Raw genomic sequence first — 18585 nt, 5'->3', positions numbered from 1 at the left:
GCGTGCCGGCCACGGCGGCCATTGGAGGGTGAACCAACGGCAAAAGAAGACCTTTCTCTCTGTTTCTCTCACTCACTGTCCACTCTGCCTGTCAAAAAAAAAAAAAAAAAAAATAGTGCATATTGTCCACTAATTTTTTGAAGACCCAGACATATTTCAAGACTAACTTTGAGGGTTAATATTCCTAAAGCATGTTTAAGTCATCAGTTATAGCATCAGTACTACTTCCCAAAAAAACAAAATTATTGCTTACCACAAAAAGAATCTCAAAGTAAATTCTAAGGCTGAAATCCCAACAGCATATATGACACAAACTCCCCATCCTCCCATAGAACAAGCTATCCATGAATTTTTATTGTTTTCCTCAGAATAACTTTTTCATTAGTCATTAATGTAAATAAAGTTGTATGACAAAGTCTACACCCTACAGTTAATAAAATGCATTTCTACTTCCAGAGCAGGGATAAATGATTGGTCAGCATGAACTTGCTATAATGTTATCCACGTGCCAAATTATCCAGAGGCCTCCTAGGAAAAGCCATGATCCTCCACACACTAATTAAATCAGTCAATGCCGTAATCACACTTTGGATAACTAATCTATTTCAATCCCGATCATTTAATTACCTAATTCTGGTAAATAAATTCCAACCTTAGTCCAAAATAATTAGAGGATTAAGGTTTAAAATCACTGAATGTGAACTGAAATAGATCTATTACAAAGTTCAAGAAAGGTTTGTTCTGTTAAGTCTATTTATCTCAAATTTAAGAATTAAAATGCATTATTATGCAAGTTTTTTAACCCATTCCAATTGATGTGTCCCTTGTAAATAAATTAAATGAATTCCAGCTTATTAGATTTAAAAATCTCTAATAGGGTTGGTTTCTCTGATCATATATAAGTTACACCATCTCTGCTCACCTGGCATTGTTTTAATAACATTTCACATATTACATACATTTCTGTGTCCATGTTGCTCTATAGGACACAGTGGTAGACTATCTCAGTGCTACATTTCCAGTGCTTAAAATATTGTCCAACATGCACTTTATAAACATGTTCTGGAAGAAAAAAAAAAACTTTGTATTAGATCTATTTCAGTTCACACACACTTAATAAAAATGTTCAAATGTGGACTAATGGTTGACTTACAACTTTACTGATGTGCTTTCCCTTACATTTTTAATTATAGTCTAATCATTTCATTAGCAAGAACAAATCACAAAAGAAACAACCACAACTACCACCCAGGCAGCCATCAATTACAAAAATCTTATGTTCTAATGATGGAGAAACATCTTACTTCTGACAAGCCTAAGATGTAGGAGTTCCCATTTTATGGATGAGGAAAAGCAAGAATAAAAGGGGTAAAATAAGATGCTCATGGCCAAACAGAGGATAAATAAGCAGATTCAAAACCCCAGAGCTCTGAATGCTAAAGTCCTAATGCTGATTTGTGAAATATAATTAAGGGACAAAAGCAATTGGTATCAGCATCACAATGCAAGACACACAGCCCACCCATCCAAGAGCTGGGAGAAGCACAGAATTCATAGTTTCTAAACTGAAGATTAGGCTGCCAAAACATGAGACATGGCCCAGTAGAGAAACAAAGTTAAACTATAAATAACTTATCTTTTTGTTACCTGGTCACAGTTAAAGTACCCAACAAAAATTAGTATGCTAAACTATTGTCCTAATTCTATTCCAAATTCAGCCAAAATAATTTTTCTACTGTCCTTCTGTAGATTGCTTCTCCATTGGCTTCCATTTTATATTTTTAATCAGTCCATTTATCCTCAATTTGTATAGGACTAGTCAAACTCATTTGCTGTTTCATGAAATAAACACAATTGATTCTGTTTGCCAGTCATGGTTTCCTAGACGTTTAGTCATCACTTCTACCCACATATTTCACATTTTCCTGGAAAATTGGCAGCCATGTGGATCCTTAATGCTCCTTTCAAGATCTATATTAATAATTTGCTACAAGATAATTTTATCCATAGGGAAACTCATTAAAATCTGCCTCTAAGCCACTATTATGTATCCTGATTTAGATGGCTAGGGTAAAATCAGCCTCACTTTTCGACAATACAAATATCATCTGTTTTTATAAGTGACATCAGAAATCAATAACCATCTTAATTCACAACAAAAAAGGTGTCTTGGAGTAGAGCAACCATGGTGTTTCTAAGCCATGTGACTGGATAAAAAACAAAAGCACTTCTAAAGTTGTAAGATGGAAAATATTTTTAAACAAATTGATTATTGCACTTGTGCCTTTAATTATATATTCAAAGGCCTCTTATTACGGTTGCCTACAAACTTAATCAGTTCCCTAGACAAATGCATTGTTTTCCATACCGCAACATGTTTTGTTTGGTAGTATTTTTCAACTTGACAGTTTTACTTACTGTCTTGGAAGCAGTATTAATGTACTGCATCACCATTTCCTTTTTGATACTGAAGTCCTTTTCCCGCAATGGTGCCTTTTTATCTTCATTTAAATTCATATCTTCCTGGAAAACACAATTAAAATGCCTCGTTTTAGAATCTAAGTAGAGCAGCAATTCTACATACACTATGAATGGAGGGGGGAGAAATCAATAATTTGTGACTAAAGCAGCATTAATTGTTTTGGAAAGATTTACGTGCCATTCTGCCTGGAGAAAGGAGAAAGAAAAGTGCTGTGGAGACAGAAGAAAGCATTCTAGATCATTATAACAGGTAAAAAACACTCACTAGAAAAACTTAGAATTCAACAGGCTAGTAAAATTTTGTTCACATCACTATGGATAATTAGACAGCTTCAGATTTCTGCCTTTCGAAAGGTCATTATGATTCACAATGTATTTATTTTATTTTAACAACTGCTGCACCTGAACCTATTGTTGTACCACTTTAAAAAAGCTGTCCCAGGTACCATAAAAAATAAACCAACTGCCTACACCGATACTATCAAAAGGCAAAGCACTCTGTAGTCTTGTCTCCTCCCTCAACCCTAACAAAAATATTGACTAGTTAAAGAACTGAATATCCTAAATCACATAGAAGTTACACTCAGAACAACCAGGTACTACCTAAAACCTAACACTTCTCCACAGGGTCAACCAAAATCAAAGTTTAGACATCCCAGATCTTGATAAAGGCCTAATTTTGACTAAGAGGACAAGCCAGGTATATGCAACATCTATATAGGAACTGCTATCAACTATAGTGCTTCAGAGGCTTTTCTAACAAAGGAAGAGGGAGTCAAAGCCAAGACAGAAATGGCAAATAGGGGCAGCTCAAATGCATTTCCTCCAGATCCTAGCACTGGGTCATTTGTGATAGAGACTATGACACCCAATTTGGGTACAAATACCATATCTACTCAGAAGAGACCTACTAAAATCAGGACTTTGGATCACCAATGCAGCCCAGCAAGATAAGTTTCTTCCAAGTGTTACAGGGTGTTACATCTATCAGATACCACAGTTTATGTTCTTAGCTGACTCAAGGTTTGGGCTACCAAACCCTTCAAGCACTTAGAAGTCTAAATTCCTTTCATCTTAGAAGCTGTTCCACTTGATATACCAATTAAAGTAATTACTAATGTCACTGTTGCTAGTATGTGAACCATTGCTTTTGTTTCATCTTTTTCCTCAAAAAGAGTGGTAGTCAATAAGCCTTGACACCAACTAGGAAGTCTTTCTGGAAATTTACGGAGGCCATTTGTCACCATGACTGAGGTGATGCTACCAGCAAAATACAGGAGTAAAGCATGCTGGGAAATCTACATTTAGTATTGCACGATAAAAAAGTCCTATGCCATACAAGAGATCCATGTGTTTTTATGAAAGAATCATTATTTAAAACCATACCCTATAATTTTACCCATAAGGAAACTATGGATGTAAACCTTTAGTAACATGGAATTAAAATGGGGGAGTATCTTTGAAAAGCTCATGTAAATTGTGTATTACAAAAGAACTACATACAAAGATTATTTTTACATACATAATTTCATCTTATAAGCTTACCTTTTAGTGTCATTTTTCCAAAAATGTTGAGGACCCCCATATGTAAGTTGCTACATATTAAATACTTTGCATGACATGGCTTAATATACACTGAATTTCCCAAGACTTCAACTATTCTCTAGATTACAGTGACACCGAGCTTTTTCTAAGCTTTACCAATATTTGTGCTCCATTTCTGAGATTTATGTGTCCCATGGCAATACTAGGTCTGGTTTTTAAATCCCCAAAATAATACACCGGTATCAATTTATACCACACCTCTTGTATTCACAGTGGTTTGAAGCAGAGATTTAATGTGACTTATTATACCTTGCTGAGTAGTCACAGTCAATTGTTGCTACTGAAACACACATAAATTTATTATATAGTAAAATAGGCATTGTGCTGATTTTTAAAATTATGAATGTCAGTAATTTATACAGGTATTTTCTACAAAGATTTTTACTGGAAATAAGCCAGGCACAGAAAAACAAACATCCCATGTTTTCATCTATATGAGAAAGCTTAAGCAGCAGAACCAACAGCTACCAGAAGCCAGAAGAGTGAGATGGATAAAGAAAGGTTGATTAGGGGCAGGTGTTGTGGTGCAGTGAGTTAAGACTCAGCTTGAACATATGAATCTCATATTGGAGTGCCTGGTTAAAGTCCCAGCTGCTCCAGACTTCCAATCCAGCTTCCAGCTAATGTGCCCCAGAAACAGCAATGATGACTCAAGTACTTGTGCTCCTGCCACTCAAGTGGGAGACCTGTATGCAATTCCTGCAGAGAGGGAATATATTCTGAGGTCAGACATCCTTCTCCTGCCCTTGGACATCAGAATTTCAGGTTCTCCTGCTTTCAGACTCAAGCACTTGTATTAGCACCCTACCACAGGATCTGACACCTTTGGCATTGGAGTTGACTTGCACCATTGGCTCCCCCTGTTCTCAGGTCTGCAGACTAGAAATGGACCACCCTACTGGCTTGCCTGTTCTCCAGCTTACAGACAACCAATTATGGAACTTAGTCTATATAATCTAGTGATCCAATTCCCTAAAAAATCCCATCATCCATTTGTCTGCTACATGCTGTTGGTTTTGCCTTCCAGGAGAATCCTAACTGGTACAATAGTATATTTAGAATTAAGAGAAAGACCTGGAATCCTCCCAACTGCTTTTCTCTGGTTAATGTCACCTCTATCATCTAAACATACCACTCACCTTCCTCAATAAAGTGTGATGACAGTCCTTGTGTGAAAACCAAAAGGAAATAAAGAAATGTTACCATAAACCAAGGTTGGAATCAAGTCCACAATATCACAACCTTTTATAGGGCGCCTGCTAGGCACATGAAGTCATCCATAGGGCGTCATCTGCCATGTGTCCCTGAGGAAATGGCGGACAGAGTAAATAAAGTTCTAGCATATACAAAGGGGGAAAAGAAATAAGGGAACAATGGAAAGAAAAAAAAGGAAAGTATGAAGGATGCAAGATTTTTGGAACAGACTGATTTTTTTTAACTGTAGGGAAACAAGGTTAAAGGAAAAAAAAACATGAGAAGGTGGCACTTAACATCTATGTGTCACAAAGACCTTGGGATATGTATTGTTATGTCCTAGAGATTGCACATCCTGATTTTATGTTACAACTCCAGAGAGAGTAAGCATCTTCTCAAGGCTATCTAAGAAACTGGAGTTGAGGAAGATTAAGGAGGACATATTGTAACCAAGTTATCAAGCTTCTTAGCTTACATTTGTTAAAATTATCATTTTGTCACTCCAGCATTTTAGGCCAGGTTCCTTGGATGCTGACACAGGGGCAGCTACAGATACATTTTGGAGAAGATTTGCTCTGGTTTACTCTTGAGAATAAGATACCAGGGACAAAAACTTTTTTTTTTTTTTTTAAAGATTTATTTGAAAGGCAGGGACCAAACCTTCTCACCTGGTGCTCAGGTGTACCTGGCCTGGTGAAGGGATACCAACAATACTTAATAAACCATTTGAAAAGAACTTGTTTGATATTAAATTAACACTTATTAACAGAACTGAATAAATACAGAAAGCCAGAGATGGCCTAAACAAGTAGTAAGAATAATCAAGGGATTATTCTTCCATTCAAACTTAGGCAGTGATTTTTCTAACAGCCTTTATGTAATATTTTATTGTAATATGTCAATGCTTATTTTTTTAATTAAACATTGTTACTTTTATTCCTTATTGAATGTTTCATCAGTAAGACAATTATATAATATTTCATGGGCAATATGAATGTCTATTTCAGTGGACATAAGAAACAAATATCTACACTTTTTATACAAGAAATTCTTATTAGTTTCTATTTAGCTGGATATATATCTCATTCACAGGTCAGTGCTGTTGCACAGTGGACTAACCCACCGTTTGCAACACCAGCATCCTGTATCAGAGCCCCAGTTCAAGTCCTGGCTAATCTGCTTCTGATCCAGCTCCCTACTAATGTGCCTTGGAAGACAGCAGATGACGGTCCACGTACTTGAGCCCCTAGGATCCATGTGAGAGACCAGGTTGGAGTTCCTGATCCTGACTTTTGCCTGGTCCACATGTTGCTGTTGTGGTCATTTGAGGAGTAAACCAGTAGATGAAAGATATCTGTTACCTAGTTTCAAGTAAGTATTTTAAAAAAAAAAAAAAAAGTAACAAAATCAAATTTTAGTGTCTGAAGAACATATTGCCAATGTTAAAGTTCTATTTGGGCCAGCGCCATGGCTCACTAGGCTAATCCTCCACCTAGCAGCGCCAGCACACCGGGTTCTAGTCCCGGTCAGGGCGCCGGAGTCTTTCCTGGTTGCCCCTCTTTCAGGCCAGCTCTCTGCTGTGGCCCAGGAGTACAGTGGAGGATGGCCCAAGTACTTGGGCCCTGCACCCCATGGGAGACCAGGAGAAGCACCTGGCTCCTGCCTTCGGATCAGCGCGGTGCGCCGGCCGCAGCGTGCCAGCTGTGGTGGCCATTGGAGGGTGAACCAACGGCAAAGGAAGACCTTTCTCTCTGTCTCTCTCTCTCACTATCCACTCTGCCTGTAAAAAAAAAAAAAAAAAAAAAGTTCTATTAACACATTAGGCAACACAATAAATTATGTCATCTGTTACAGCACTCCCTCATTTACTACACATAGTACTACCTTTGTGTGCATGTGTTTGTGTGTGTATTTAGATGATTTTGTGTTGGTAAATTGGGAACTGCAACATCAAAAAATAACTTTGGTTAATTATAGTCTTTTAAAAATATATATTTTATTTGAGAGGTAGAGTTACAGACAGACAGGGAGAGAGGTCTTCCATCCTCTGAGTCATTCCCCAACTGGCCGCACGGCCAAAGCTGGGGAGATCCAAAGCCAGGAGCCAAGAGCTTCCTCCAGGTCTCACATGTGGGTGCAGGGGTTCAAGCATTTGTGCTATCTTCCATTGCTTTCTTAGGCCACCAGCAAAGAGCTAGATAGGAAGAGGAGCAGCCAGGACATGAATCAACACTCCTGTGGGATGCCAGCGCCGCAGGCGGAGGGAGGCTTAGCCTACTACACCACAATACGGGGCCCTAATTACTGTCATATTAGACTCTACACTTAAATTGAGTTATTGTTCTATATTATGGTGTTAATATGACTGGAACTGGGTATAGATATTAAAAATAGAGAATTCTGGGCTGGTGCCGCGGCTCACTAGGCTAATCCTCCGCCTGTGGCACCAGTACCCCGGGTTCTAGTGCCGGTTGGGGCACCGGATTCTGTCCCGGTTGCTCCTCTTCCGGTCCAGCTCTCTGCTGTAGCCCAGGAGGGCAGCGGAGAATAGCCCAAATGTTTGGATCCCTGCACCTGCATGGGAGAGCAAGAGCAAGTAAGTGGCTCCTGGCTTCAGATCGGCGCAGTGCCAGCCGTGGCAGTCATTACGGCAGTGAACCAACGGAAAGAAGACCTCTCTGTCTCTCTCTCACTGTCTATAACTCTCTCTCTCTCTCACTGTCTAACTCTGCCTGGCAAAAAAAAAAAAAAAAAAAAAAAAAAAAAAAAAAAAAAAGAATTCTAAAAAGATTTAAACTACAATATACGGGAACAGAGCTCTGCCATCAGAAAAGACCAGAGTTACAAAAACCAAATTTAAATGGTATAATAAAGTCAGAAAAATTACTCCAAAGAAAAATGTCAAAAATAAACAAGAGCCTGGCTCTTCTTTATGAGCTTCTTCTTTTTCTCCCTTCACAGAGAACACCTAGAACAAAATCTTGAGATCTGCATGCTATGGCACAGCAGGTAAAGCCACCGCCTGCTGTGCCAGTGTCCCATATGGGCAGAATTTGAGAACCGGCTGCTCCACTTCCAACCTAGCTCTCTGCTATGGCCTGGGAAAGCAGCAGCAGGTGGCCCAAGTCTTGGACCCCTGCACCAGACTGGAAGACCCGGAAGAAGCTCCTGGCTCCGGATCGGCCCAGCTCTGCCCTTTCCAGCCTTTTGAGGAGTAAACCAGCAGATGGAAGATCTCTCTCTGCCTCTGTCTCTGTAACTACGCCTTTCAAATAAATAAATCTTCAAAAAAAAAAATCTGCCATTCTCGCTGGCTCTTTCACCAAGTCTAGACAATAATGGTCAATTTTAAAATACTTGTTAAATAATTAAGGTACAACAAAAGTTCCCAAATAGCATTCGCAAACCTTATTTTGGTATTAATATGAAATGCAGGTAATTTTCTGGGAGCTGGCGCTAACACAACCCCAGCCCAGAACCATGAAGAACCGCTGCTCCCCTAAGATTCTTAATCCTCAGACAACAGAGACAGGAAGAAATTCCGGGTCCAGAGGTAGAATTTTGGCCAAGCTAAGTCCATCAATTTTTCAGGTAAAACTAACAGACTGACAAACTTCAGCGATCTGGAACAAAGTCAGGGTGTGACTGAGCCCTGCCCAGTGGCACCTGGTCAAGAGGTGAATGGGGCTCCAATCTTGACCAAACTTTATTCAACAAGCCGACTTTGTGTTACACTGTATCCACCCAGAGGAACCAAGGCATAACTTGTACAAGGGCATCTGGTGGCTCAGTAGCTTGGACCCACGTCAATCCAGTATTGAGACATTCCATTCCACAGGCTTCTTTGTAAAGGTTGGATTGTGGTCAAAAGTTCCCAGAAACCAGGAAATTACTAGTTTGCTACCGTTATTAGGCACTTGACTCCATTCTAGACAGAAAAGGTATTGATACAAAATGACTATTTTCTACATCTTCTTTGGCAAAAATGAAAGGTGGGGCTGGTGCTGTGGCATAGTGGGTAAAGCTGCTGCCTGCAGTGCCGGCATCCCATATGGGCGTCAGTTCAAGTTCCAGCTGTTCCACTTCTGATCCAGCTCTCTGCTATGGCCTGGGAAAGCAGTAGAAGATAGCCCAAGTTCCTAGGCCCCTGCACCCATGTGGGAGACCCAGAAGAAGCTCCTGGCTTCAGATCAGCTCAGCACTGGCCATTGCAGCCATCTGGGGAGTAAACCAGAGGATGGAAGATCGATCTCTCTAATTTTTTATTTTTATCTTTTAGAAAGTAAAATGAAATAAAAATAAACTGAAAGGTGAAAAAGGTGTAATACTAATGCCTATGCACATACACGCATCTGGTTAGAACACTGAGTAGCAAATCAAGTAATCAGAGAATGGGCATTTTTTCAACTGAATTATAACTCAATATTTTCACTCATGGATGTGGATTTTTACAAGACAGCATGCTCATTAAATTTACATACATCAAGTTGAGTAGGATAGTTAACACCATGGAGAGTCAGATTAAATTTAATATGATTGAATATTTGGAGAACTAGGTGGATAAATACAATCAGCAAGTTGTTGAAGATGGTCAGGCACAAATTAACTAAGCCAGAAAAGAAAAATTACCAGCAGGCAGAGGCATGACTAGTCACAAAATACATACCAGAAAGACAATATTATAATGAATCAAAACACAAATAGATCAATAAGCATAATATTTGAAGATAAAAATTGGAAGCCCAGCAATAAAAAAAATATTGACTCCTATTAAGTCAATAGAAATAATCTGATTTCAATAGTGTAATGGGTTTTCTTTCAGGGGATAAAGCCAACATAATTCTTCATGGAAGTAATATGTTTGGCTAACATTACATTAGCATGAACACAAACTGGTTAAGTTTCCTAAGAGGTCCATAATGAACCCCTAATTCTATCCTGGAACCTCAGAGTTCAACATCCTAAAAGCACAACATTATTTACGGTTCTAAAATTTTAATTCTGTCTTTTCCATTTTTTAATTCATCTCCCATCTCTCAATGTCAAAAGGTCTCATTGACACTTAATCCCTACATTGCTCCTAATCATTTATCTGACTCTAGAAACAACTAAGCATTGACATCCCCCTGACAAACACAACCCATGAATCAAGTTGACTGTTGCCTTATACTACATGTTACACTCTTTTCATCCTCTTCCTCTTTTTTGAATTGCTTTAAAACTACCTTTCCCTGAATTTTTCCAATTTCTACCCAAGGAAAAGGGAAATGGGTGACAACAGATCGGACAAGGCATTCCCACAAAACCTCCGTCATTGTACCTGGCCAGCCTAAATACACGTTTTTGCTTTATAAGAAGAAATGCTCATGATATACAAGAGTAGAATTGTAAAGAATACTAAGTACTTGAAATAACTGCTGGTAGGAATCTGTAACAATCAATAAACAGAGAATAAACACAAAAGGATCTTTGCTGCTTTTCCTTTCATTCAGACTCCTGGTGACCCTGCAGATATCCCTTACACACTCCACACAATAGTCACAGATTACATCTTATATTATATGCTGAAAACTGTTTCAAAAATCAAATGTGAATGCCTGTAGCATTATGTACACCATTTCCCCACATTAAAAAGCCAGAGTATGTATTGGATAGTGGGTCATCTAGGCTCTTAATGCCTGCAGAAGCTTCAAACAGAACCTTAAAGAGATGGCATTTTATAAAAATACTTTCTGCTACATTATGAAAAAACCTGAAAAACACCTTCCCAGGAAAAGATTAGAGCATTGTTATTCATACTTAAGTACTCTGCGCAATTTTAAACCATTTTTGTCCCCAACATTTACAAGTCTGGGCCAGGAGTCCAGAATTTAATTTTCATCAGAATGATTTTGGCATCATTGGCATTCATTTACATGCCCATTAATGATGGCATGCTGATAGGTGACCTTTCTTGTGTAGCTCTAATTCTCAACAGACAGTGAAAGTGAGAAAATGAGAAAAGATATGAATGCATGAAATCCCTCACATTCATTATTTTAATGTTTTGTATTACTGGGCAGACTGGCAATTACGGCTAATCTCCGTCTACACTTAGGGTCTAAAGTAAAGAGAAATACAGTATTTTACCAATCTTATAAGTTAGAAAGCTGAACTTAATTCAATGGGCTTGTGTTTGGGACAATAAGTTAATTGGATAATATAGCCTTGATTTAATCTTAAAGGAAGATATTCAAAAAATTTAAAAAGTCCCAAGAGAGACTCATTCAAACATCCGTGACAGGCAGGTTTAAGAAATTCCTAAATTTGGGAGATCATGGAAGATATTCAAGAAGAGCAATGTTTGGACTAAGACTGAAAGCATGAATTACAGTTCTCTAGGATTGGCTTGGCAGTATAAACAGGAGTTCATTGTCGTAGCCCAGATAAAAGGTATTAAAAACTTGGACTTAAGCATACGATAAATGAAATCTATAGCAAATAAGGACAGAAAAGTAACTCAGTATGACAAAGTTTCCTTAATGAGACCAAGTATGGCTCCCAGATTGTTGGGTGGACTTCCAATACAGGGAATTGAGGATGGAGAAGGAATTTTAGCTTTTTAAACAATGAGTTCAGTTTTTGATGTGTTAATGGTGTAGCTTTCTTTTTTTTTTTTTTTTTAAGAGTTAAGTTGAGGCAGCTCTTCTATAGATGACACAGCGTAGTATCAGATATTCTACAACACAAAAAGGCTCCAATGCCCCAAGAAATATGCACAGAAAAACCAAAGCATGTAAAGACAAGACAGGAGTAGAGAGACCACGGACAAGAAATAAAGGAGACATGGAAAACAAAACGGAAAGAACTAGCCAGAGAGGAGAAACCTCAGGTGAAAAAATGAAGTATCACAGTCCCCAAAAGCAAAAAGAAAAATACTAACAAAGGGAAAGATCAGCAGTGTCACCCATGGAAATTGGCGTCTGATCATTAGAGAGCTGCTTGCAGTTCAAGGGATAAACATCTACAGCAAGAGCCCAAATCAAAAGCTACGGAGAGAAAACAGCCAGAGCAAATTACTATTTGTAGAAGACAGCTTTTGGAGGGGACCAGGTAAAGGATACATGATCTTCTCATGGGCAGGGTTTGAATCTGAGGGAAGATAAGATCTGGGTCAGAGGTAATGTATCTGAAAGATGACCCTTGCAGAAGAATGAAATCAAAAGACAGAGACACAGGACCAAAGGAGACATCCCCAACACAGAATGACAGGTGTGACTGGGGAGAAGGGAAGATATGGTAGGCAAAATGCCCACAGCAGATGCCACAGCACTCATCTCTAGATCCTGTGAATATGTTATACTGCAGAGTAGAAGGTACTTTGCTGATGCATTAAGGTACTGGGCCTTAAAATCGCAAGATTATCTTGGATTACCTGAGTGAACCCACTCTAATCACATGAGCCCTTAAAAAAGGCAGAACTTGCTCTGGATGGAAGAAGAATGATACAACAGAGAAGAAGTTCTAAGCATGACCTCAACACATCTAGAACACAGGGGCAAACAAAAAGGACAAGAAAGTGCCCTCTGGAAGCTAAGAGCAACCCCTTGGCTGATAGCTAGCAAACAGGGACTTTATTCCCACTACTGCACAGAACGGAATTCTGTCAGCAACCTGAATCAATCTGGACAAAGCCTTCAATGAAAGTCCAGCCACCTCACACTAAATACAGATGAACCAATTGAGACAAACTGGATTTCCAAACTCACAAACTATAGATTCATTAGTGCTAAGCCCCTAAATCCATGATAATTTGTTACAGCAACAAATATAAAACCCTAGGGCCCCAATAACAGGTGAAAAATACACCTTCTTCCTCTTACCAACCCTCTAATCCTGGAGCAGACAGACTCAGTCTACAGAGCAGAAACAGAAAAGGAGGGAGAACAGAAGTCAACTTCACTACCAAAAGCAGCCTCTACTGGAGACTCCAAATGGAGAAAGCTTCAAAGTAGAAAAAGGAGTTTTCTTTGCATGAAAATTAATTTAGTGCTGCAGTATAAGCTGGCACCTGTGATATGGACATCCCTTACAAGCACCAATTCAAGTCCTGGCTGCTCAACTTCCAACCCAACTCCATGCAAATAGCCGGGGAAAGCAGTGGGAGATGGCCCAAATACTCAGGCTCCTGCCATTCAAATGACAGCACCAATGAAGGATTCCAGGCTTCTGGTTTTAGACTGGCCCACCCCCGGGCATTGTTAACTATCTGGGGAGTGAACCAGTAAATGGTAGATCTTTCTCTCTCTCTCGCCCTCTCCAACTTTCAAATAAATCTTCTTAAAAAGTAGTTTATATGAAGACAGAATCTTTGTCTGAAAACAACAGGGCAATCTCTGGGATCTTCCTGGGATTTTATTTATGGCCAAGGAAAAAAGCAAGCTGATAGCACCACTTGGAAAAGGCAACATCTGTGGTAAACAAGGCAGCTTATACCTGTCATGTTCACCCCACTCAAAAAACAGCTACACCTATCTATGAGGAGTTCAAGGGTAACCACTGAAATGAACTTCAGAAATCAAAACTGTATTACAGTAATTATCACATATCTAAAATCCATAGAGAAAGCAAAATAGGCATTCAACTAAAGACTCAGCTTTCACCAAAACATAAACAGTAGGGAAAATGCCCTTAAGATGTATAACTAAAAATTCCTAGACTAGACTATTACCCAAAGAACAAGTAAATCAACTTCCTAAGTAAAATAAGTATAAATGTTGAAGTGTTAACACTATACTTCGCATTCATTAAATAATCAAATCAGCACAAGCTTTCAAAGGACTATCTTAACAAGGAAAAAGAGCTATTCTTCAAAAGGAGGCTTCACTTCATGTAAATATTAACACCTTGGATAATGGTAAGTAATATTTCTTTAAAAAGAAAAAAAAATCACACAATTTCAAAAACCAAGGCAGGGCAAAGTTACCACTTATCATTAGTCACTTTGAACGTGAATGGCCTGAACTGTCCAGTTAAAAGACACCAATTGGCTGATTGGGTTAAGGAACAAAACCCATCTATATGCTGCTTACAAGAAACACATCTTTCCAACAAAGATCCATACAGACTGAAAGTGAAAGGCTGGAAAAAGATATACCATGCCAACAGAAATGAAAAAAGAGCGGGCGTAGCCATCTTAATATCGGACAACATAAACTTTACCAAAAAAACTGTTAAGAGAGACAAAGAGGGACACTATATCATGATTAAGGGATCAATTCAACAGGAAGATATAACAATTATCAATGTATATGCACCTAACTACAGGGCACCAGTTTATCTAAAAGATTTATTAACGGACTTAAAGGGAGACTTAGACCCCAATACAGTAGTACTGGGGGACTTCAATACTCCACTCTCAGAAATAGACAGATCATCCGGTCAGAAGATCAACAAGGATACAGTAGATTTAAACGACACTATAGCCCAAATGGATCTAACAGATATATACAGAACTTTCAATCCTACAGCTAAAGATTTTACATTCTTCTCAGCAGTACATGGAAGCTTCTCTAGGATTGACCACATACTAGGCCATAAAGCAAGTCTCAGCAAATTCAAAAGAATTAGAATCATACCATGCAGCTTCTCAGACCATAAAGGAATGAAGTTGGAAATTAGTAACTCAGGAATCCCTAGAGCATACGCAAACACATGGAGATTGAACAACATGCTCCTGAATGAACAATGGGTCATAGAAGAAATCAAAAGAGAAATCAAAAACTTTCTGGAAGTAAATGAGGATAACAGCACAACATACCAAAACTTATGGGACACAGCAAAAGCAGTGTTAAGAGGAAAGTTTATATCAATAGGTGCCTACATCAAGAAATTGGAAAGACACCAAATAGATGAGCTTTCAATTCACCTCAAGGATCTAGAAAACCTACAGCAAATCAGACCCAAATCTAGTAGGAGAAGAGAAATCATTAAAATCAGAGAAGAAATCAACAGGATTGAATCAAGAAAAACATTACAAAAAATCAGCCAAACGAAGAGCTGGTTTTTTGAAAAAATAAACAAAATTGACACCCCATTGGCCCAACTAACTAAAAAAAGAAGAGAAAAAACCCAAATCAATAAAATCAGAGATGAAAAAGGAAACGTAACAACAGACACCACAGAAATAAAAAGAATCATCAGAAATTACTACAAGGACTTGTATGCCAGCAAACAGGGAAACCTATCAGAAATGGATAGATTCCTGGACACATGCAACCTGCCTAAATTGAACCAGGAAGACATCAAAAACCTAAACAGACCCATAACTGAGACAGAAATTGAAACAGTAATAAAGGCCCTCCCAACAAAGAAAAGCCCAGGACCAGATGGATTCACTGCTGAATTCTACCAGACGTTTAAAGAAGAACTAACTCCAATTCTTCTCAAACTATTCAGAACAATCGAAGAAGAGGGAGTCCTCCCAAATTCTTTCTATGAAGCCAGCATCACCTTAATTCCTAAGCCAGAGAAAGATGCAGCACTGAAAGAGAATTACAGACCAATATCCCTGATGAACATAGATGCAAAAATCCTCAATAAAATTCTCGCCAATAGAATGCAACAACACATCAGAAAGATCATCCACCCAGACCAAGTGGGATTTATCCCTGGTATGCAGGGATGGTTCAATGTGCGCAAGACAATCAATGTGATACACCACATTAACACACTGCAGAAGAAAAACCATATGATTATCTCAATAGATGCCGAGAAAGCATTTGATAAAATACAACACCCGTTCATGATGAAAACTCTAAGCAAACTGGGTTTGGAAGGAACATTCCTCAATACAATCAAAGCAATCTATGAAAAACCCACAGCCAACATCCTATTGAATGGGGAAAAGTTGGAAGCATTTCCACTGAAATCTGGAACCAGACAGGGATGCCCACTCTCACCACTGCTATTCAATATAGTTCTGGAAGTTCTAGCCAGAGCTATTAGGCAAGAAAAAGTAATTAAAGGGATACAAATTGGGAAGGAAGAACTCAAACTATCCCTCTTTGCAGATGACATGATTCTGTATTTAGGGGACCCAAAGAACTCTACTAAGAGACTATTGGAACTCATAGAAGAGTTTGGAAAAGTAGCAGGATGTAAAATCAATGCACAAAAATCAACAGCCTTTGTATACACAGACAATGCCATGGCTGAGGAAGAACTTCTAAGATCAATCCCATTCACAATAGCTACAAAAACAATCAAATACCTTGGAATAAACTTATCCAAGGACGTTAAAGATCTCTACGATGAAAATTACAAAACCTTAAAGAAAGAAATAGAAGAGGATACCAAGAAATGGAAAAATCTTCCATGCTCATGGATTGGAAGAATCAATATCATCAAAATGTCCATTCTCCCAAAAGCAATTTATAGATTCAATGCAATCCCAATCAAGATACCAAAGACATTCTTCTCAGATCTGGAAAAAAATGGTGCTGAAATTTATATGGAGGCACAAGAGACCTCGAATAGCTAAAGCAATCTTGTACAACAAAAACAAAGCCGGAGGCATCACAATACCAGATTTCAGGACATACTGCAGGGCAGTTGTAATTAAAACAGCATGGTACTGGTACAGAAACAGATGGATAGACCAATGGAACAGAATTGAAACACCAGAAACCAACCCAAACATCTACAGCCAACTTATATTTGATCAAGGATCTAAAACTAATTCCTGGAGCAAGGACAGTCTATTCAATAAATGGTGCTGGGAAAATTGGATTTCCATGTGCAGAAGCATGAAGCAAGACCCCTACCTTACACCTTACACAAAAATCCACTCAACATGGATTAAAGACCTAAATCTACGACCTGACACCATCAAGTTACTAGAGAACATTGGAGAAACCCTTCAAGATATTGGCACAGGCAAAGAATTTCTGGAAAAGACCCGGGAGGCACAGGCAGTCAAAGCCAAAATCAACTATTGGGATTGCATCAAATTGAGAAGTTTCTGTGCTGCAAAAGAAACAGTCAGGAGAGTGAAGAGACAACCGACAGAATGGGAAAAAATATTTGCAAACTATGCAACAGATAAAGGGTTAATAACCAGAATCTACAAAGAGATCAAGAAACTCCACAAAAACAAAACCAACAACCCACTTAAGAGATGGGCCAAGGACCTCAATAGACATTTTTCAAAAGAGGAAATCCAAATGGCCAACAGGCACATGAAAAAATGTTCAAGGTCATTAGCAATCAGGGAAATGCAAATCAAAACCACAATGAGGTTTCACCTCACCCCGGTTAGAATGGCTCACATGCAGAAATCTACCAACAACAGATGCTGGCGAGGATGTGGGGAAAAAGGGACACTAACCCACTGTTGGTGGGAATGCAAACTGGTCAAGCCACTATGGAAGTCAGTCTGGAGATTCCTCAGAAACCTGAAGATAACCCTACCGTTCAACCCAGCCATCCCACTCCTTGGAATTTACCCAAAGGAATTTAAATTGGCAAACAAAAAAAGCGGTCTGCACCCTAATGTTTATTGCAGCTCAATTCACAATAGCTAAGACCTGGAACCAACCTAAATGCCCATCAATGGTAGACTGGATAAAGAAATTATGGGATATGTACTCTTTAGAATACTATACCGCAGTAAGAAACAACGAAATCCAGTCATTTGCAACAAAATGGAGGAATCTGGAACACATCATGCTGAGTGAAATAAGCCAGTCCCAAAGGGACAAATACCATATGTTCTCCCTGATCGGTGACAACTGACTGAACACCAAGAGGGAAACCTGTTGGAGTGAGGTGGACACTATGGGAAATGGTGGCTTGATCAGCATAGCCCTGACTGTTAATGAACAACTTAATACATTATCCCTCTTAGTAGTTTTTTTTATCTGTTCTACTTAATATGACTGGTTTAGATCTGTAATTGATGCACAGTTATTCTTAAGTGTTGAAAATTAACTGAAATGTGATCCCTGTTGAACATGGTGGTGGGAATGGGAGAGGGAAGAGATGTATAATTTGGGACATGCTCAGGCTGACTTGCCCCAAGTGGTGGAGTTGGAAGCATACCAGGGGATTCCAATTCAATCCCATCGAGGTGGCATGTACCAATGCCATCTCACTGTTCCAGGTGATCAGTTTCAGTTCACAGTTGGTCATGGTGAAGGGACTGGGAGTCAAAGGGAGCACATAAACAAGTCTAGTACCTGCTAACACTAACCGATAGAATAAATAAAGGGGAGAGTGATCCAACATGGGAAGTGAGATACTCAGCAGACTCATAGAATGGCAGAT

At 38.9% G+C, this 18585-nt stretch overlaps 1 protein-coding gene across 5 annotated transcripts in view; it reads right to left on the bottom strand.

Annotated features, from left to right (window-relative positions):
• The window catches only part of DIAPH3 (diaphanous related formin 3), a 544053-nt gene that overhangs the window by 459863 nt on the left and 65605 nt on the right, over window positions 1–18585 (bottom strand). For all 5 annotated transcript variants that reach the window (XM_051850009.3, XM_051850008.3, XM_089303626.1 and 2 more), the window contains one exon: window positions 2419–2523. In XM_051850009.3, the coding sequence (XP_051705969.3) occupies window positions 2419–2523 (105 nt within the window). The remainder of the gene's footprint in view (window positions 1–2418; window positions 2524–18585) is intronic.

The sequence above is a fragment of the Oryctolagus cuniculus genome, chromosome 9 (assembly GCF_051225735.1).
Source record: "Oryctolagus cuniculus isolate XC-2025 breed Fujian yellow rabbit chromosome 9, ASM5122573v1, whole genome shotgun sequence".
Classification (NCBI taxonomy): Eukaryota; Metazoa; Chordata; class Mammalia; order Lagomorpha; family Leporidae; genus Oryctolagus; species Oryctolagus cuniculus.
Note: the sequence above shows the minus strand (reverse complement) of the source record. Positions and strands in the feature narration are given on the sequence as shown.